This window comes from Electrophorus electricus, chromosome 1 (assembly GCF_041902795.1).
Source record: "Electrophorus electricus isolate QZ-2024a chromosome 1, ASM4190279v1, whole genome shotgun sequence".
Classification (NCBI taxonomy): Eukaryota; Metazoa; Chordata; class Actinopteri; order Gymnotiformes; family Gymnotidae; genus Electrophorus; species Electrophorus electricus.
In genome coordinates, this window is record NC_137497.1 from 16,740,168 (window position 1) to 16,762,519 (window position 22,352).

Here is a 22,352-nt window from a genome sequence, read left to right on the forward strand (position 1 = left end):
ACTATTCAATATCATCAGGAGGGGGAGTGAGAGAGCAGCAAATCCAGCACCCAGCTGTGTGTCTCTGAAGAGTGATGCATCCATGGAGCCTCCTCTTGCATTCAGCAGTGGACCTGTGAGCTCAGTCCTACGGTGAGTGACACATTACACACTCAGATTCTTTCATAAGTGGGGTGGATTTGTTCCTCCCAGTGTGTGAGGGAGTGAAGTTCCCCCAATATTACGACACTAATACCCCAGTAAACAATGTCAGCATTCTACAGGTCAAACTAATGAGAGGGGTTCACCACAGGTGTGTTTGAGTTTTAGGAGAAAAGGAGTGTGGTATGTTTGTGTTGATGACAGACAGGTGTGTGTGTGTGTGTGTGTGTGTGTGTGTGTGTGGTATGTTTGTATAGTTGCTGAAGGGCAGGTGTGTTTGTGTGTGTGTGTGTGTGTTCCTGAAGCACAGGTGTCTGTGTGAGTGTGTGGTTCCTGAAGGACAGGCGTATTGTGGGTGTGTGTGTGTGCGCGTATGTGTGAGAGTGGTACGTTTGTGTTGGTGAAGGACAGGTATGTTTGTGTAGTTGCTAAAGGACAGGTTTGATCTGTATGTTTGTGTCTTTGTGTGTATGTGTGTGTGTGTGGTATGTTTGTACTGCTAACGGACAGGTGTGATGTGTGTGTGTGTGTGTGTGTGTGTGTGTGTGTGTGTGTGTGTGTGGTATGTTTGTATTGCTGACGGACAGGTGTGATGTGTGTGTGTGTGTGTGTGTGGTATGTTTGTATAGTTGCTGAAGGGCAGGTGTGTTTGTGTGTGCGTGTTCCTGAAGCACAGGTGTCTGTGTGTGTGTCTGTGTGTGTGAGTGTGATATGTTTGTGTTGCTGACAGACAGGTATGATGTGTGTGTCTGTGTGGTATGTTTGTGTAGTTGCTGAAGGGCAGGTATGTGTGTGCATTTTTGTGTAGTTGCTAAAGGAGAGGTTTGATCCACATGTTTGTGTCTTTGTTTGTATGTGTGTGTGTGTGGTATTTTTGTATTGCTGACACAGGTGTGGTATGTTTGTGTAGTTGCTGAAGGACATGTGTGTGGTTCATTTGTGTTGCTGAAGGACAGGTGTTTCTAATCAAGTGTCCAGTGAGTGCAGGTACCAGGTGGAGTTGATTGGATAAGATTGTTGTGGGTTTAATTGGTTTGTTCCCTAATGTGATTTATTTTCACTATTCAGTATCATCAGGAGGTTGAGAGAGAGAGCAGCAAATCCAGCACCCAGCTGTGTGTCTATGAAGAGTGACAGGTCCATGGGTAATCCTCCTGTATTCAGCAGTGGACCTGTGACCTCAGGCCTAGGGTGAGTGACACATTACACACTCAGATTCTTTCATAAGTGGGGTGGATGTGTTCCTCCCAGTGTGTGAGGGAGTGAAGTTCCCCCCAATATTACAACAATAATACCCCAGTAAACAATGTCACCATTTTAAAGGTCAAACTAATAAGAGGGGTTCACCACAGGTGTGTTTTAGTTTTAGGAAAAAGAGATTCAGCATCATCTACCCACACACACATTCTCCAACTCTCTTACTTGTAACTGATGGCTTGCAATGCCAGCAAGCTGCCACCAGAGGGAGGCCATGAGCAGGGAGTTAATCAGTGTTCATTAGTCTGATCTCCCACAGGTGCCCCACCCCATATAACTACTTCACTAAGGACTCTATGAAGCCTTGGTGTGTGGGTATTTTTTCAAGTGGAAAGTTCCCAACAAGAGTCTCCTGTTGTCTTTCTTCATTCATGTCTGTGTTGTCTTTTGTTTTCTGGGGAGGGTCCCTCTCCATCAGTTGTTTATTAGGAGGAGAAATGTCCTGTAGCAGGAGGTGACCCTGTGTGTTTGTCTGTCTGTCTTAAAATTGTTTTGTTCTGTGTTCATTTCCTGCTGTGTTTCTGGAGAGAAACAGAGTGTCCTGAGTCTACCACACACACGTAGTAGTTAGAGCTGCGTCACCACACTATTGCAGACGCTGGTTTGACCCTCAGACCAAACAAGTCACTTTGTTTTTCATCAGAAGTGGCTGAGGGTTTTCTGGCCCTTCAACATCTCTTCACTGCTGAACTCTTTTGTTTGTTCGTACTATTAAACAGTAAAAACACCCGTTATGTCTCCACCAAGCAGTCCATTCATTCCTTCACTCCCCATCACTCCCCATCACTCCCCTTCACTCCCATCACTCCCTTCACTCCTTCACTCCTTTTTCCCAGTAGTGTAGGAGGTAGAACAGTGTGGTCTTGCTCACCCACTCCATCAGTTCAAATCCTCTCAGTTGTGTAGTTTCCTGTTCAGTTGTCCCTGTTCCACCTCATATGTGTTTGGGTCCATCTAGGAGGTCCTGCTTACCTGAACAGGTGGGACAGTCCAGTTCTGTGATACTGACACTATAGTAAAGTAATAGTGGTGGTTCTGGTTTCATTAGTTTTAGAAATTGTTACATGCAGGTGGATGAGACGTCAGGATACAATTGCTGAGGACATTTATTAGGTCTCAGGAATCACTGTCATAACAGGAAGAACCACACAGGACACAGACCAACTGGGGTAATAAAGAACCACACAGGAGACAGACCAACTGGGGTAATAAAGAACCACACAGGAGACAGACAGACTAGGGTAATAAAGAACCGCACAGGACACAGACCAACTGGGGTAATAAAGAACCACACGGGACACAGACAGACTGGAGTAATAAAGAACCACACAGGACACAGACAGACTGGGGTAATAGAGAATCTCACAGGACACAGACAGACTGGGGTAATAAAGAACCACACAGGACACAGACAGACTGGGGTAATAAATACATTACAGAAAGGGGAAGTTTAGCTAGTATCATCTACCATATCAGTTAACTCCATCCATTTTTATTGTGGAGTCTGTGGTACTGGAGATCCACAGCCATACCACACAATGTCAGAGGGAAGGAACATTCCTTCACCTTTCTAACCACAAAGATGGTGTAGTCCTCCCTGATACACTCCGCAAGAATCATTTCCCATCTCCTACTCCTACCTAAAAAATGTTTTAGAGAAATTGTTTCTAAAGATCAAATCACACAGATGTGTTGTATAAGTGGGCAGTTTTCAGCTTTATAAGAAAAGCTAATTTTGTAAATGCCAAACTGAAAGATTATTGGACACAGTATGGAACAAATCACAAGTGATGAAAAAGGATTTACATTGTCTTAGAAAAGTTAAAGCTTTAATTGTTAGTAAGGAACGTTGTTAGTGTTTCATGGTCTGAGCAGTGTGCAGTGGTGTGACTGACACCCCTCACCTCCTGACTCTCTCTGGGTCTGAGTTGATGTCTGATTGACTGATTCCCAATACAGCGACACATAGATTCTGCACCAGAACAACATGGAAATAAATGAAACGTGTTTTAATACTGTAAACAGGTTTCATGATGTGTATCATACAAACACAACATTTAAAGTATTCATAAATGATCCGCAGCTGATCTCAGACCTGTGTTGATTTTGTAGCACTACAACAGGGTCAGTAAGATAAGGAACAGGACCAAACTCAGTCCCACAGCCAAATCAACCAGGCCAAGAGAGGAAGAATCACCAGCTGATCTCCTGGGAACTGAACAAAGCACATGAATCACGAAATGATTTGTTACATGTTTGATCTATGCTGTCTTTTAAATTGATTAAGAAACATTTAAATTCACTGTTTTCTGACCTCTGAGACTCAGCTGTGTGGTGACTCCTCTCTCTGGGTGTTTACAGTAGTAGACACCCTCATCTGACTTTGAGACTGTACGGATGGTCATTTCATCTGCATTCTGGGTCTGGATGAGTGATCCATCTTTATATAAAGTGATGTGTGATGTGATAGTGGGGTGAAGTAAACAGTGTAGAGTCAGAGGATCTCCTTCAGTCACAGGATGGACAGAACTCTCCAGAATCACACCACCATCTAGACCAGACAAAATACTTTTTTTTTATTACCTAACAGGTTTGGGACCCAGAATATAAATACAATACACCCAATCTTTGGAAAGTAGAATAATGTCATACACACACACACACACACACACACACACACACACACACACACACACACACACATTTCATCCAGAACATGCTAAATTAACAGCTTTCTTTATTAACCCTCACCCTAGTTAACAATGTTCTTGGTCAGTATCTTATAGTTCTGCTAGCGTGTCCACCATGGGTGCAGCCTGTCAGGACGCTTCACCCCTGATTATCCTGCCTGCTGCCCCACAGCTGCTCTACTACACCACTGTCTCTCTCTCTCTCTCTCTCTCTCTCTCTCTCTCTCTTTCTCTCTTTCTCTCTCTGTTCTGGTGCCCTCTGTTCTGTGTGGATGGGGTGCATATAATTGTTTGCGTTCCAGTATACATTTCCCAGTAACCGGTGAAGCACCATTCACATAAACATTATTCTGCATCACCAGAGTGAGGGCCAGGGGCAGCTTCTCTGGTTATTCTGCTCTACTGTCAGTACAGTGTTTGGGTTGAAGCCGTGTATCACATCATCATCAGCATCATGTACACAACCATGAATTTAACTTGGATGTTTATAAACTGTAGATTATCCATTAAAGTCTTTGTTTTGTTTGTCCACAGTGACCAGAAGAAGCCTGTAAACATTTCTAAAGAAAAGCTGGAGTCAGTGTTCAAGGTGTGTAAGTGTGTGTGTGTAAGTGTGTGTGTGTAAGTGTGTGTGTGTAAGTGTGTGTGTGTGTATGTATGTGTGTGTGTGTGTGTATGTGTATGTGTATGTGAGTGTGAGTGTGTGTGTGTGTGTGTGTGTGTGTGTGTGTGTGTGAGGGGGAAGGGTCTTTATCATTAGAGTGTGTTTAGATCACAGATCATGATGAGACTCTGTGGTTTACTGGTTCATGCTTTACTTTAATGCTTTTTGTAATTTAACTGATAATGAACGAAACTCAAACTTCACAAACTATTATACTTTTATAACTTTATAAAATTAACTAATATTTAAACTTTAAGATACAGCTCAGTTAATGTGATGCTTATGTTCTTTTATAAACAATGTCCACATGACCCCACAATCCCACTCAGTTCAGTCCTCTCTTCTGTTTAATGGATTATTATGTGTTAAAAAGATCTGTATATAACACTAGTTTTACTGATACTGTTTATTTAGGAGCTGGAGGACAAAATCATCTCTCTGGTGAAGAATGAGCTGAAGAGATTTAAGAATCTACTGAGCTCAGATTACCTAGCATGCACTGAGAGACAGGTGGAGGATGAGGAGGATCAGAGCAGTGTCAGAGAGGGGGCGCTGAAGATCACATTGCACTTCCTGAGGAACATGAACCAGACAGACCTCGTTAACACACTACTGACCAGTAAGAGCTCTGGGTCATGACATTATTACATTTAGCAGGTGCTTTTATTGAAAAAAATATTGTGAGTACAATTCAAGCAGTTGAGGGTTAAGGCAGTGGCAACAGTGGCAACTTTGTAGTGGTGGGGCTTGAACTGTCAACCTTCTGATTGTTAGTACAGTACATTAACTGCTGGACTATGTGTCATGTGTTTGCAAAATGCTGTTTTGAGGATACATTGTTATTCTTTAGGGCTGAGATTTAATTTGACCAATGAGATTTGACCACAAATCACTGGCAGAAGTTGTGATAGAAAAAAATATACTATGGCCACATACTACACCCCCCCCCCCCCCCCCCGAGTATCAGAGTATATGTTCGTGAATGAATCGTGTGAGAGTTTGGATGCAATCACCATCAAGTTTACTCACAAGTGGAATAGTTCAAGTGGTCATACACCAGTGATCAGACCTCAAACCAGCCCATCTAACGATAAACTCAACCCAAAACCTAATCCTAACTCTTACCCTGGCCCTAATCCTGACTAAAACCCTATCCGAAATTCAGTTAAAATCCATCTGTCAACTGCAGATCTATAACATCTTGTTGAGTATGTATTATTCCTGTTATATGTTCTCAAGTTCACACCTGCAGATATGAGCTTTGATACTCCAAATAAAGTGAAAAGCTACTGAATTCATCAGATTATAAACAGATTTTATTGAAAGAGTTATTTAAAACACTACCTAATTCGTTAATCTACTGAATGTCTTCAGATGCTTTACTTCTGTTACATCACTGATGTGTTACTGAGGGTCTTTTGAGCGTTTATTTAATGTTAAAAGCATCACTTAAAAGAAAGTGTCACTTTATTCTATGGAACTGAGATTAGAACACAGGTCCTCTCACAGATCACATTAGAACACAGGTCCTATCTCATAGATCACATTAGAACACAGGTCCTATCTCACAGATCACATTAGAACACAGGTCCTATCTCATAGATCACATTAGAACACAGGTCCTATCTCACAGATCACATTAGAACACAGGTCCTATCTCATAGATCACAGGTTGTTTTCTACACCCCGTCCAGTCTGGGTTGTAGATCTCCTCAGTCAGGTGGTAGTTACCAGTGTGTGTGGTGGAACCTCAGCTGGTTTCTAACTACTAACCATTCGGTGTTATTGATAACCAGTAAATATTATCAACAAAATTATGTATAATACAATGTCTGTTAATCTTATAATTTAAGGTTTTCAGTCCTTGAATTGGCTAAGATTTACCACTGGAAGTTTCATGCCCAATCTAGCAGGAATAAACAATCTATTTATAACAATCTGTTTATCTCTTTTCCTGTAACTCTTGTAATGAGTCTTTTATGAATGAATCTGAATCTAAAAGAGATTAGCATGTGTTCTGTTGTCTTCCTCTTTTATCAGAACTGGCCCCTGCTTGCCACAGAAAGCTCAAATCCAAACTGAGGGACAAATGTCAGAAGATTCATGAAGGAATCTCACAGCAGGGAACCACAGCACTTCTGAATGAGATCTACACAGAGCTCTACATCACAGAGGGAGGGAGTGGAGAGGTCAATAATGAGCATGAGGTGAGACAGATTGAGGCAGCATCCAGGAGACGAGCAACACAGGAGACACCCATCAAATGCAGTGACATCTTTAGACCCTTACCAGGACAAGACAAAGCCATCAGAACAGTGCTGACTAAAGGAGTGGCTGGAATTGGTAAAACAGTGTCTGTGCAGAAGTTCATACTGGACTGGTCTGAAGGAAGAACAAATCAGGATGTTCTCTTCATATTTCCACTTCCTTTTAGGGAGTTGAATTTGATGAAGGAGAAAAAGTTCAGTTTGGTGCAGCTGCTTCATTGCTTTTTTCCAGAAATGTGTGAAGTAAAACCAAAACATTATACAAACCACAAAATTCTGTTCATCTTTGATGGTCTGGATGAGTGTAGACTTCCTCTAGATTTCCAGAACAATGAGAGATTGTGGGATGTAATAGAGTCGACCTCAGTGGATGTGCTGCTGACAAACCTCATCAAGGGGAATCTGCTTCCCTCTGCTCTCCTCTGGATAACCTCTCGACCAGCAGCAGCCAATCAGATCCCTCCTGAGTGTGTTGACCAGGTAACAGAGGTAAGAGGGTTCAGTGAACCACAGAAAGAGGAATATTTCGGGAAGAGAATTTGTGATCAGGGCCTGGCCAATAGAATCATCTCACACATGAAGTCATCAAGAAGCCTTTACATCATGTGCCACATTCCAGTCTTCTGTTGGATTGCAGCCACTGTTCTAGAGAGAATGTTGGGTGAAGTAAAGAGTGGAGAGATCCCCAAGACTCTGACTCAGATGTTCACACACTTCCTGATCTTTCAGCTCAGACACAAAGACGAAAAGTATGGAGGAAGTATGAAAGGTCAAAAAAGGACTCACCCAAACCAAATGACAGAGCATGTTTTGGCACTTGGAAAACTGGCTTTCCAACAGCTAGAAAAAGGCAACCTGATCTTCTATGAGGAAGACCTGAGAAACTGTGGCATTGATGTCAGAGAAATGTCAGTGTATTCAGGAATGTGCACTCAGATCTTCAGACAGGAGTTTGAGCTACAGCTGGGGAAGGTGTTCAGCTTTGTACATCTGAGTGTTCAGGAGTTTCTGGCTGCTTTATTTGTGTTTATTTCCTTCATCTCCACCAACACCAATGTGCTGCAACAGAAACACCCTGGATTTTTCAGTATTTTCAAAACCCCAATGTCTGTCTTCCTCAACATTGCAGTGGACAAGGCCTTACAGAGTCAAAATGGACACCTGGACCTTTTCCTCCGCTTCCTTCTGGGTCTCTCACTGGAGTCCAATCAGACTCTCTTACGAGGCCTACTGATACAGACAGGAAGCAGCTCTCACAGCAGAGAGGAAACAGTCAAGTACATCAAGGAGAAGATCAGAGAGAATTCCTCTCCAGAGAAATCCATCAATCTGTTCCACTGTCTGAATGAACTGAATGATCATTCTCTAGTGCAGGAAGTCCAAACATACCTGAGCAGAGGAGGTAACCATCATCTCCATGGAGCCAGACTTTCTCCTGCTCAGTGGTCAGCTCTGGCATTTGTGTTGCTGAACTCAGAAGAGCAGCTGGATGAGTTTGACCTGAGGAAATATGACCCATCAGAGGAATGTCTACTGAGACTGCTGCCAGTGGTCAAAGCATCCAGAAAAGCCATGTGAGTATTTTCATTTAGAGATGAACAGTGGGTGTAGCAGGCAGTGGATGTTCTTGACTCAGAAGGTCTTCTGTGAAAAATGAAAAGGAGAGTGAGAGAGAACATTAGAGAGAGAGCAGGATAGAGAGATCCTACATTAAAGCACATGTAGGTGATTGAAGGCTCCAACACCAAGTGCTTAAGTTAAACCATAAAGTTGTGGAACATTGGAATGTAGTAACACTGTCCAGTGATTCAATACAGTCCAGTGATTCATTAGTCTAAATGTATTAATGATGGTTAAATGATATTTGATGTCATGGGTAGTTGTGTGCCTGTGTGTTGAGAATGGTCCTACATTTACAACAGTGGCCAACAGTGTTTATAGTTCACACTCTTAGTGAAACAGACAGAAAATGTGCTGCAGTGTAACATATAGAAATGTTCAAGTATGAACTATCAGTGTGTACACGCGCACACACACACGCACGCACACACACACACACATGCATGCATGCACATACACATACACACACACACATCACACCACACAGTGTAACATACAAAAGGGTTCAAATATGAACCCAGTTCAGCTTTCTGACTAACATTACAGTTCAACCACTACTGACCAATACAGAGAAAAGCGTACAAGGATGAGCATGACCAATGTGTACATATGCGCACACACGCACACATATATATATTTCACACTGATGGCAGTTTTCAAACTTTATCACAGGTTTTCTTTAGAGCCGATGATGGTGATTGGGCACATTAGAAAGGTGTAGGTGTTAATATAACTATATCTGAGACACTTTATAAAGGTGTAGGTGTTAATATGACTTCATCTGAAACATTTTCATTGTTTAAATATTTTTACCAAGGCAGTTTGTCATAATCTAGTTGTAAATAGATTTAAGTCAAAATAAACTAACATCATTAACAGCAATTGATTCCAGTACTATTTCAGCTCTGTGTGATTGAGATACTTGACTTTTAATTAGAAGGTTGCTGGTTCAAGCCCCACCACTGCCAAGTTACCACTGTTGGGCCCCTGAGCAAGACCCTTAACCCTCAATTGCTCAAGTTGAACACAGTCATAATTGTAAGATGCTTTGGATAAAAGCATCAGCTAAATGCCATAAATGTAAAATGATCAGTGTAACATGCAGTGACGTTCACAGCTCTGTGTAATCAGTGTAACATTCAGTGAGTCTCCCAGAAGCTCATGCTGTTACTACTGTCATTCAGCTAAAACTGTAACAGGTTACTTTTGTTGCTCACATAGAGTGGGACCAATATCTCAGACCACTAGTGAAATTGATTGTTTTGCATTTCTCTCAAGTTTAATACAATACTTTTCTTTACAAATCATATGATCAGCATAATTTGAATGAACATTTGAAAGTTTTTTTCATGAATTTCAGAAAGTTTTAGTATTTTGCTCTACTCAAATGCATGTAAGCACAGTTGTGAAACTGACCGTATCAGTTGTTTTCTACAAAAAGTCAGTTGTCCTTGAGTCCTCACACAAGCAGTGCAGGAGACGTGAGTCAGTTCTGATCCAACTGAAACATGTGAACCATCCTCCTCTCCCCAGTATTTTACTGCACACACACAGTCCATGAAGGACAAACTCCAGGGACACATTTCATGTCAACAGCAGACATGAGATAGTTGCCTCACACACACTTAACTGACTGATGGAGTCTGAGTCACACACACCTGACTGACTGATGGGGTCTGCCTCACACACACCTGACTGACTGATGGGGTCTGCCTCACACACACCTGACTGACTGATGGGGTGTGCCTCATACACAGCTGACTGACTGATGGGGTCCCTGACTCAGCTATTAAGCCTCTAGGATTCTCGGTGCACCACACAGACAGAACTCAGGACCTCACTGGGAAAAGCAAAGGCAGAGGAGAATGTTTCATGATCAGTGACTCATAGTGTGAGCACAGGAATGTAAACACTAGTAAAAGATTCTGCTCTCTGCATTCTGTCATTCCTCCATAATCAATACTGCAGTGTTCATTATTCCATTATCACTACTGCAGTGTTCATACACTAATATTCACTACTGCAATGTTCATTCCTCCATAAACAATACTACAGTGTTCATGACTCGATATTCACTACTGCAGTGTTTATTTCTACATAATAAATACTACAGTGATTATTCCACCATAATCACTACTGCAATGTTCATTCCTCCAGTAATCACTATTGCAGTGTTTATTCCTCCATAATAAATACTACAGTGATTTATTCCTCTAAAATCACTACTGCAGTGTTTATTCCAACATAATCAATAGTGCAGTGTTTATTCATCCATAATCACTACTGCAGTGTTTATTCCTCCATAATCACTACTCTGCATGTCTTCCAACAATATTTTCTGTTTATATATTAGTGTGTTTGTATTTGTGAAACATTGAATGAGATCTATGTTGTTCTGTTTCCTGTTATGGTGTTAGGGGTGGGATATTTTGATATTTGGACTCTGATTATGGTAACTGCCATTCACTGACCTATGAACCAACCATCCATTATTTGGTCACCTGTCTTAGGTTGCTAATGAATGTTATTTGTCATGTCTTTGTCCATTTTGTCTTTGATGAAGACACAGTAGTGTTAAATGTTGCTGTGTTTGTAAAATTAAAAGGCTGAAAATGTATGTGTGTTCCAGACCTTCCAATCTCTTCTTTACATTTTTGTTAGCAGTTCAGATCTTTTAATTCATCATCCTCTGACTGAACTACATTATTTACTGTATTTACTCTTTTACAGACTATCTGGCTGTGGTCTCACGGAAGAGCCTTGCAAATCTCTCACATCAGTTCTACAAACAGAAAACTCACTGAGAGAGCTGGAGATGAATAATAATGACCTGCAGAATTCAGGAGTGGAGCAGCTCTGTGCTGGACTGAAGAGTTCATACTGTAAACTGGAGATTCTCAGGTGAGTTTCTGTGACTATTTTTGAATGTAAATAAAGAGCCATTTTAAAAATGTCAGTGTCAACTCCCTTATAGTACAGTATTAAACAAACATTGCCAGACAAGGCAATCTAAGGAAATATACACTTTTCTCTTCTCTAAATATTTCTAAATATAGTTTTCTGTTGAAACTTCACTGCATTTCATTAAATGACCACACTGTGGAGACAGAGTTACATTTGTGATGCATGAGCAGATTTTCAAGTCTAGAAGAGAAATATAACATTGTAAAGAGGAAACACAGATGAGTCCTTGTCCACCTGTACAGGTGTATTTATTACAATGCTGCTTCAACTAGCCAATTTTGGCATTTTGTTCACAAACTGCATTTTTTGTCACCTGAGCGCAGAAATTTAGCAAAATGTCTTACAGGATGAATATATTCAGAAACTCCAACAACAGTGTTGTAAAATGAAGTGTTCTAATGTAAAATATTCACTGAGTGATTTTATCTAGTTTATGTATAGAAACACTGTAAACATCAGTCATTCTAATATCTCTGCAAATAAGAGCCCTTAAAATCTTAATTAAAACATTTAAAGCTGAACCATTGAGGTTCTGGACACATTACAGGACACTTTTACAATCACACATGATTCCCTTGTGTTTTTGGGTGGGAGACCCTGTTCTCATTATGATTTACACCGTGTGTTCAACACATCTTGAGATGAGCTGAACTGACAGCCATGCTGGAGGAAAGAACGCAACAAGTTAATATTCATTCAATAGAACTGAAAAGTTTATTGGTTATTCCTTAAGATAAACCTGTGATCTCTCTCCACGGGTGTTTTTATGAAACATGTAGCTGGCTAATATTAGTAACCTTAAGCTTGCCAAGTTACAGTATAATGTTGGTTACTACACCTAGATACCTCACGCTAACGTCATATTAGCTTGACTTAGAAGTGAATGTTGGCTGCTAATTTTTTCATCAAACCAGAGACATGAAACTAAAATAGAACAGTGATGGTAGAAGACGTCGAGTCAGCAAAGAGAGAAACTGAGCAGACAGCTGACAGTAAACTCAGGACATCTGAACACAGTAGTGAGAAACAATGTTCAGCACTGGATGAGTGAACCTGTGGACTTAATTACAAGAGAGAAAGAAAGACAAACAAGACACAGTAATCAGGAGATTAGGAGGAGAGAATTAGTGAAGTTTGTGTGTGTGTGTGTGTGTGTGTGTGTGTGTGTGTGTCACACTGGGTGCCTGATGTACTGTAGTAAAGCTAATGAGGCTAATGTTAGCTTCCTTAAATCTAAGGAAATGGCTAGAAGATAAAATAATTCTGCTTGTTCGTTTACAGTTAGTATAGAGAGACAGAAAATAACCAGGATGAAGAGAAAGGGTAATGCTATTGCCATGGCAACCTTCTTTAGTAAGAAGACAGCAGGAGAGAGAAAAGACAGAAGAACTTGATGGTGAAAGTGTCCAGGAGGAGGACGTGGAAGAGAGTGGACACAGCAGACAGAGACAGAGGAGCCAGCTGTGTCCACTCTCACTGTAGCCCCACAGCTCTGCTGTAGTGTCAGCTGTGTCCACTCTCACTGTAGCCCCACAGCTCTGCTGTAGTGTCAGCTGTGTCCACTCTCACTGTAGCCCCACAGCTCTGCTGTAGTGTCAGCTGTGTCCACTCTCACTGTAGCCCCACAGCTCTGCTGTAGTGTCAGCTGTGTCCACTCTCACTGTAGCCCCACAGCTCTGCTGTAGTGTCAGCTGTGTCCACTCTCACTGTAGCCCCACAGGTCTGCTGTAGTCAGCTGTGTCCACTCTCACTGTAGCCCCACAGGTCTGCTGTAGTGGAGAGAAGTGAGAAGTGAGTCGAAGTTCTGATCCAACTGAAACAACATGTGAACGGTCCTCTTCTCCCCAGTATTTTACTGCACACATACAGTCCATGAAGGACAAACTCCAGAGACACATTTCATGTCAACAGCATACATGAGATAGTTGCCTCACACACACTTAACTGACTGATTGGGTCTGAGTCACACACACACACACCTGATTGACTGATGGGGTCTGAGTCACACACACCTGACTGACTGACTGACTGACTGGGTTCTACCTCACACACACCTGACTGACTGACGGGGGTCTACCTCACACATACCTGACTGACTGTTGGGGTCTACCTCACACACACCTGACTGACTGATTGACTGGGTTCTACCTCACACACACCTGACTGACTGACTGACGGGGGTCTACCTCACACACACCTGACTGACTGATGGGGTCTGCCTCACACACACCTGACTGACTGATGGGGTCCCTGACTCAGCTATTAAGCCTCCAGGATTCTCGGTGCACCACACATACAGAACTCAGGACCTCACTGGGAAAAGCAAAGGCAGAGGAGAATGTTTCATGATCAGTGACTCATAGTGTGAGCATAGGAATGTAAACACTAGTAAAAGATTCTGCTATCTGCATTCTGTCCAATCAGTACTGCAGTGTTCATTCCAACATAATCACTACTGCATTGTTTATTCCTCCATAATCGATACTATGCCTGTCTTCCAACAATATTTTCTGTTTGTATATTAGTGTGTTTGTATTTGTGAAACATTGAATGAGATCTATGTTGTTCTGTTTCCTGTTATGGTGTTAGGGGTGGGATATTTTGATATTTGGACTCTGATTATGGCACCTGCCATTCACTGACTTATGAACCAACCATCCATTATTTGGTCACCTGTCTTAGGTTGCTAATGAATGTTATTTGTCATGTCTTTGTCCATTTTGTCTTTGATGAAGACACAGTAATGTTGAAATGTTTCTGTGATTGTCAGATTAAAAGGCTGAAAATGTATCAGTGTGTTCCAGACCTTTCAAGCTCTTCTCAAATTTTTTATTAGCAGTTCAGATCTTTTAATTCATCATCCTCTGACTGAACTACATTATTTACTGTATTTACTCTTTTACAGACTATCTGGCTGTGGTCTCACTGAAGAGTCTTGCAAATCCCTCACATCAGTTCTACAAACAGAAACCTCACTGAGAGAGCTGGAGATAAATAATAATGACCTGCAGAATTCAGGAGTGGAGCAACTTTGTGCTGGACTGAAGAGTTCACACTGTAAACTGGAGATTCTCAGGTGAGTTTCTGTGACTATTTTTGAATGTAAATAAAGAGCCATTTTAAAAACGTCAGTGTCAAATCCCTTATAGTACAGTATTAAATAAACATTGCCAGGCAAGGCAATGCAAGGAAATATACACTTTTATATTATATTATAAAGATCTCTTCTGTAAATATTTCTAAATATAGTTTTCTGTTGAAACCTCACTGCATTTCATTAAATGACCACACTGTGGAGATAGAGAGTTACATTTATGATGCATGAGCAGATTTTCAAGTCTAGAAGAGAAATATAAGATTGTAAAGAGGAGACACAGATGAGTCCTTGTCCACATGTACAGGTGTATTTATTACAATGCTGCTTCAACTAGGCGCTTTGGCATTTTGTCCACAAGCTGCATTTTTGTTCACCTGAGTGCAGAAATTTTGCAAAAGGTCTTACAGGATGAATATATTCAGAAACTCCAACAACAGTGTTGTAAAATGAAGTGTTCTAATCTAAGATTTTCACTGAGTGATTTTATCTAGTTTATGTATGGAAACAATGTAAACATCAGCCATTCTAATCTCTCTGCAAATAAGAGCCCTTAAAATCTTAATTAAAACCTTTAAAGCTGAACCATTGAGGTTCTAGACACATTACAGGACATTTTTACAATCACAGATGATTCCCTTGTGTTTTTGGGTGGGAGACCCTGTTCTCATTATGATTTACACTGTGTGTTCAACACATGTTGAGATGAGCTGAACTGACAGCCATGCTGGAGGAAAGAACGCAACAAGTTAATATTCATTCAATAGAACTGAAAAGTTTATTGGTTATTACTTAAGATAAAACTGTGATCTCTCTCCACGGGTGTATTTATGAAACATGTAGCTGGTTAATATTAGTAACCTTAAGCTTGCCAAGTTACAGTATAATGTTGGTTACTACACCTAGATACCTCACGCTAACATCATATTAGCTTGTCTTAGGAGTGAATGTTAGCTGCTGATTTTTTTCACCAAGCCAGAGACATCAAACAAAAATAGAACAGTGATGGTAGAAGACGTCGAGTCAGCAGAGCGAGAAACTGAGCAGACAGCTGACAGTAAACTCAGGACATCTGAACACAGTAGTGAGGAACAATGTTCAGCACCGGACGAGTGTACCTGTGGACTTAATTACAAGAGAGAAAGAAAGACAAACAAGACACAGTAATCAGGAGATTAGGAGGAGAGAAGGAGTGAAGTGTGTGTATGTGTGTGTGTATGTGTGTGTGTGTGTGTGTGTGTGTGTGTGTGTGTCACACTGGGTGCCTGATGTACTGTAACAAAGCTAATGAGGCTAATGTTAGCTTCCTTAAATCTAAGGAAATGGCAACCTTCTTTAGTAAGAAGACAGCAGGAGAGAGAAAAGACAGAAGAACTTGATGGTGAAAGTGTCCAGGAGGAGGACATGGAAGAGAGTGAACACAGCAGACAGAGACAGAGGAGCCAGCTGTGTCCACTCTCACTGTAGCCCCACAGGTCTGCTGTAGTATCAGCTGTGTCCACTATCACTATAGCCCCACAGGTCTGCTGTAGTGTCAGATGTGTCCACTCTCACTGTAGCCCCACAGCTCTGCTGTAGTGTCACCTGTGTCCACTCTCACTGTAGCCCCACAGCTCTGCTGTAGTGTCAGCTGTGTGCACTCTCACTGTAGCCCCACAGCTCTGCTGTAGTGTCAGCTGTGTCCACTCTCACTGTAGCCCCACATGTCTGCTGTAGTGTCAGCTGTGTCCATTCTCACTGTAGCCCCACAGGTCTGCTGTAGTGTCAGCTGTGTCCACTCTCACTGTAGCCCCACAGCTCTGCTGTAGTGTCAGCTGTGTCCACTCTCACTGTAGCTCCACAGGTCTGCTGTAGTGTCAGCTGTGTGCACTCTCACTGTAGCTCCACAGCTCTGCTGACTTGTTTAGTTGTTTTTTTGTGTTAATGTAAATGATTGATTTTAGTGAATAAATTCGTTGTGTGAAGTAGCGATATTGTGGGTGTATTTGTTTTTATATGTGGTGCATAGCATGAGTGTTTTTTAATTACATTAGAACTTTAGATCAGACATTTCTGCACCCATAATTCATCATTTGTTACTACATAATTCAGATACAATGAGAATTATAACCACGCATAGAAATATAACCACATGTAGAATTATAATCACATGTAGAATTATAACCAAATGTAGGAACATAACTACATGTAGAAATATAACCACACATAGAATTATAACCACAAGTAGAATTTTTGGAATCTTGAAATACAACCTTTTTCAAGGGGATGAATCAAAGAATGGAAGATACTTGTAAGTGATATAAAATATTAAGTGCTGGACAGAAATGAAACCTTTCTCATGTAATAATATTTATGTTTATGTAACCCACACCCTTGATTTATTGGTGATGATTCATTCAAATTGTAATCTTATGGGTTAATTAATGATTCCCTGACTTACTTCATGTGAATGTCATAATCTGATAAGGAATTCAGCAGAATGTAGTTTATTATAAACTATAATAGTGGTTTTACCACTGTATGAACTTGTGTACCCTGAAATTCCTCTGTGCTGTAAGGGCATTTTAGTGTGGCACCACAAGATGTTCACTGGTCCCATCTGTCTCCCCACTAAATATGTTCTGCAGGCCTCAACTGGGCATTTGGTGCTAAAATTATTTGCCAGCCAGTAAACCAGAGCTTACACTGTTTAGTTCAGGACCAATATGACTACTGTTTATACACAGTAAACCAGACTTCATACTATATAGTTTAGTGCCAATATGACTACTGTATATACACAGTAAACCAGACCTCTCACTGTTTAATTCAGGACCAATATGACTACTTGCTTGAAATCTTATTTATTATACAGATTGACACAAGTATGTTTCATTTACTGTTTATAATGCTTTACCTCAATTGAAACGTGTGTGTGTGTGTGTGTGTGTGTGTGTGTGAGACAGAGAGAGACAGAACTTGTGTGTGTGTGTGTGTGTGTGTGTGTGTGTGTGTGTGAGAGAGAGAGAGAGAGAGACAGACAGACAGACAGATCTATTATTTGTGTGTGTGAGAGAGACAGAACTGACTGACTGATGGGGTCTGCCTCACACACACACCTAACTGATTGATGAGGTCTGCCTCACACACACCTGACTGACTGATGGGGTCTGCCTCTCACACACCTGACTGACTCATGGGATCCCTAACTCAGCTATTAAGCCTCCAGGATTCTCGGTGCACCACACAGACAGAACCCGGGACCTCACTGGGAAAAGCAAAAGCAGAGGAGAATGTTTCATGATCAGTGACTCATAGTGTGAGCACAGGAATGTAAACACTAGTAAAAGATTCTGCTCTCTGCATTCTGTCCATTCCTCCATAATCACTACTGCAGCGTTCATACACTAATATTCACTACTGCAATGTTCCTTCCTCCATAATCATACTACAGTGTTCATTATTCCATAATCACTACTGCAGTGTTCATTCCTCCAAATCAATACTGCAGTGTTTATTCATCCATAATCACTACTGCAGTGTTTTTTCCTCCATAATCACTACTCTGCGTGTCTTTCAACAATATTTTCTGCTTGTATATTAGTGTATTTGTGTTTGTGAAACATTGAATAAGATCTGTTTTTCTGTTTCCTGTTATGGTGTTAGGGGTGGGATATTTTGATATTTGGACTCTGATTATGGCACCTGCCATTCACTGACTTATGAACCAACCATCCATTATTTGGTCACCTGTCTTAGGTTGCTAATGAATGTTATTTGTCATGTCTTTGTCCAGTTTGTCTTTGATGAAGACACAGTAGTGTTGAAATGTTGCTGTGTTTGTAAAATTAAAAGGCTGAAAATGTATCAGTGTGTTCCAGACCTTTCAAGCTCTTATTAAAATTTGTTAGCAGTTTAGATCTTTTAAATAATCATCCTCTGACCGAACTACATTATTTACTGTATTTACTCATTTACAGACTATTTGGCTGTGGTCTCACTGAAGAGTCTTGCAAATCCCTCACATCAGTTCTACAAACAGAAAACTCACTGAGAGAGCTGGAGATAAATAATAATGACCTGCAGAATTCAGGAGTGAAGCAGCTCAGTGCTGGACTGAAGAGTTCACACTGTAAACTGGAGATTCTCAGGTGAGTTTCTGTGACTATTTTTGAATGTAAATAAAGAGCCATTTTGAAAAGGTCAGTGTCAACTCCCTTATATTACAGTATTAAACAAACATTGCCAGGCAAGGCAATGCAAGGAAATGTACAATTTTATATTATATTATAAAGTTCTCTTCTCTAAATATTTCTAAATATAGTTTTCTGTTGAAACCTCAATGCATTTCATTAAATGACCACAGTGTGGAGACAAAGAGTTACATTTGTCATGCATGAGCAGATTTTCAAGTCTAGAAGAGAAATTAAGATTATAAAGAGGAGACACAGATGAGTCCTTGTCCACATGTACAGGTGTATTTATTACAATGCTGCTTCAACTAGGCGCTTTGGCATTTTGTCCACAAGCTGCATTTTTGGTCACCTGAGTGCAGAAATTTTGCAAAATGTCTTACAGGATGAATATATTCAGAAACTCCAACAACAGTGTTGTAAAATGAAGTGTTCTAATGTAAGATTTTCACTGAGTGGTTTTATTTAGTTTATGTATGGAAACAATGTAAACATCAGTCATTCTAATCTCTCTGCAAAAAAAGCCCTTAAAATCTTAATTAAAACATTTAAAGCTGAACCATTGAGGTTCTGGACACATTACAGGACACTTTTACAATCACACGATTCCCTTGTGTTTTTGGGTGGGAGACACTGTTCTCATTATGATTTACACCGTGTGTTCAACGCATGTTGAGATGAGCTGAACTGACAGCCGTGCTGGAGGAAAGAACTCAACAAGTTAATATTCATTCAATAGACCTGAAAGGTTTATTGGTTATTCCTTAAGATAAACCTGTGATCTCTCTCCACGGGTGTATTTATGAAACATGCAGCTGGCTAATATTAGTAACCTTAAGCTTGCCAAGTTACAGTATATTGTTGGTTACTACACCTAGATACCTCACGCTAACAACATATTAGCTTGACTTAGGAGTGAATGTTGGCTGCTAATTTTTCATCAAGCCAGTGGACTTCATCAAGACCTGTGTACTTAATTACAAGAGAGAAAGACAAACTAGACACAGTAACCAGTAATCAGGAGATTAGGAGGAGAGAAGGAGTGAAGTGTTTATATGTGTGTGTGTGTGTGTGTGTGTGTGTGTGTGTGTGTGAGTGTCACACTGGGTGCCTGATGTACTGTAACAAAGCTAATGAGGCTAATGTTAGCTTCCGTAAATCTAAGGAAATGGCTAGAAGATAAAATACTTCTGCTTGTTCGTTTACAGTTAGTATAGAGAGACAGAAAACAACCAGGATGAAGAGAAAGGGTAATGCTATTGCTATGGCAACCTTCTTTAGTAAGAAGACAGCAGGAGAGAGAAAAGACAGAAGAACTTGATGGTGAAAGTGTCCAGGAGGAGGACATGGAAGAGAGTGGACACAGCAGACAGAGAAAGAGGAGCCAGCTGTGTCCACTCTCACTGTAGCCCCACAGGTCTGCTGTAGTGTCAGCTGTGTCCACTCTCACTGTAGCCCCACAGGTCTGCTGTAGTGTCAGCTGTGTCCACTCTCGCTGTAGCCCCACAGGTCTGCTGTAGTGTCAGCTGTGTCCACTCTCACTGTAGCCCCACAGATCTGCTGTAGTGTCGGCTGTGTCCACTCTCACTGTAGCGTACAGGTCTGCTGTAGTGTCAGCTGTGTCCACTCTCACTGTAGCCCCACAGGTCTACTGTAGTGGGGAGAAGTGAGAAGTGAGTCGAAGTTTTGATCCCACTGAAACAACATGTTAATGGTACTCTTCGCCCCAGTATTTTACTGCGCACATATAGTCCATGAAGGACAAACTCCAGGGACACATTTCATCTCAACAGCAGACATGAGATAATTGCCTCACATACACTTAACTGACTCAGGACCTCATTGGGAAAAGCAAAGGCAGAGGAGAATGTTTCATGATCAGTGACTCATAGTGTGAGCACAGGAATGTAAACACTAGTAAAAGATTCTGCTCTCTGCATTCTGTCCATTCCTCCATAATCACTAATGCAGTGTTCATCACACCATCATTACTACTGCAGTGTTCATACACTAATATTCACTACTGCAGTGTTCATTCCTCCATAATCAATACTACAGTGTTCATTACTCCATAGTCATTACTGCAGTGTTCATTCCAACATAATCACTACTGCATTGTTTATTCCTCCATAATCAATACTGCAGTGTTTATTCCTCCATAATCACTACTCTGCATGTCTTCCAACAATATTTTCTGTTTGTATATTAGTGTGTTTGTATTTGTGAAACACTGAATGAGATCTATGTTGTTCTGTTTCCTGTTATGGTGTTAGGGGTGGGATATTTTGATATTTGGACTCTGATTATGGTAACTGCCATTCACTGATTTATGAACCAACCATCCATTATTTGGCCACCTGTCTTAGGTTGCTAATGAATGTCATTTGTCATGTCTTTGTCCATTTTGTCTTTGATGAAGACACAGTAATGTTGAAATGTTGCTGTGATTTTCAGATTAAAAGGCTGAAAATGTATCAGTGTGTTCCAGACCTTTCAAGCTCTTCTTAAATTTTTTATTAGCAGTTCAGATCTTTTAATTCATCATCCTCTGACTGAACTACATTATTTAATGTATTTACTCATTTACAGACTATCTGGCTGTGGTCTCACTGAAGAGTCTTGCAAATCCCTCACATCAGTTCTACAAAGAGAAAACTCACTGAGAGAACTGGAGATGAATAATAATGACCTGCAGAATTCAGGAGTGGAGCAGCTCTGTGCTGGACTGAAGAGTTCACACTGTAAACTGGAGATTCTTAGGTGAGTTTCTGTGGCTATTTTTGAATGTAAATAAAGAGCCATTTTAAAAAGGTCAGTGTCAACTCCCTTATAGTACAGTATTAAACAAACATTGCCAGGCAAGGCAATGCAAGGAAATATACACTTTCATATTATATTAAAAAGTTCTCTTTTCTAAATATTTCTAAATATAGTTTTCTGTTGAAACCTCGCTGCATTTCATTAAATGACCACACTGTGGAGACAAAGTTACATTTGTGATGCATGAGCAGATTTTCAAGTCTAGAAGAGAAATATAAGATTGTAAAGAGGAGACCCAGATGAGTCCTTGTCCACATGTACAGGTGTATTTATTACAATGCTGCTTCAACTAGGTGCTTTGGCATTTTGTTCACAAACTGCATTTTTGGTCACCTGAGTGCAGAAATTTTGCAAAAGGTCTTACAGGATGAATATATTCAGAAACTCCAACAACAGTGTTGTAAAATGAAGTGTTCTAATGTAAGATTTTCACTGAGTGATTTTATTTAGTTTATGTATGGAAACACTGGAAACATCAGTCATTCTAATCTCTCTGCAAATAAATGCCCTTAAAATCTTAATTGAAACATTTAGAGCTGAACCATTGAGGTTCTAAACACATTACAGGAGACTTTTACAATCACACATGATTCTCTTGTGTTTTTCAGTGGGAGACCCTGTTCACATTATGATTTACACTTTGTGTTCAACACATGTTGAGGT

General features: G+C 40.7%; 1 protein-coding gene across 4 annotated transcripts in view; it reads left to right on the forward strand.

The window, feature by feature from the left end:
- LOC145657447 (NACHT, LRR and PYD domains-containing protein 3-like) overlaps window positions 1-22,352 on the forward strand; it is a 49,668-nt gene that overhangs the window by 8,244 nt on the left and 19,072 nt on the right. For all 4 annotated transcript variants that reach the window (XM_081712089.1, XM_081712099.1, XM_081712095.1 and 1 more), the window contains 9 exons: window positions 19-132; window positions 1,210-1,332; window positions 4,623-4,677; window positions 5,167-5,371; window positions 6,793-8,593; window positions 11,370-11,540; window positions 14,509-14,679; window positions 18,657-18,827; window positions 21,459-21,629. In XM_081712089.1, coding sequence (XP_081568215.1) covers window positions 19-132; window positions 1,210-1,332; window positions 4,623-4,677; window positions 5,167-5,371; window positions 6,793-8,593; window positions 11,370-11,540; window positions 14,509-14,679; window positions 18,657-18,827; window positions 21,459-21,629 — 2,982 coding nt within the window. The remainder of the gene's footprint in view (window positions 1-18; window positions 133-1,209; window positions 1,333-4,622; window positions 4,678-5,166; window positions 5,372-6,792; window positions 8,594-11,369; window positions 11,541-14,508; window positions 14,680-18,656; window positions 18,828-21,458; window positions 21,630-22,352) is intronic.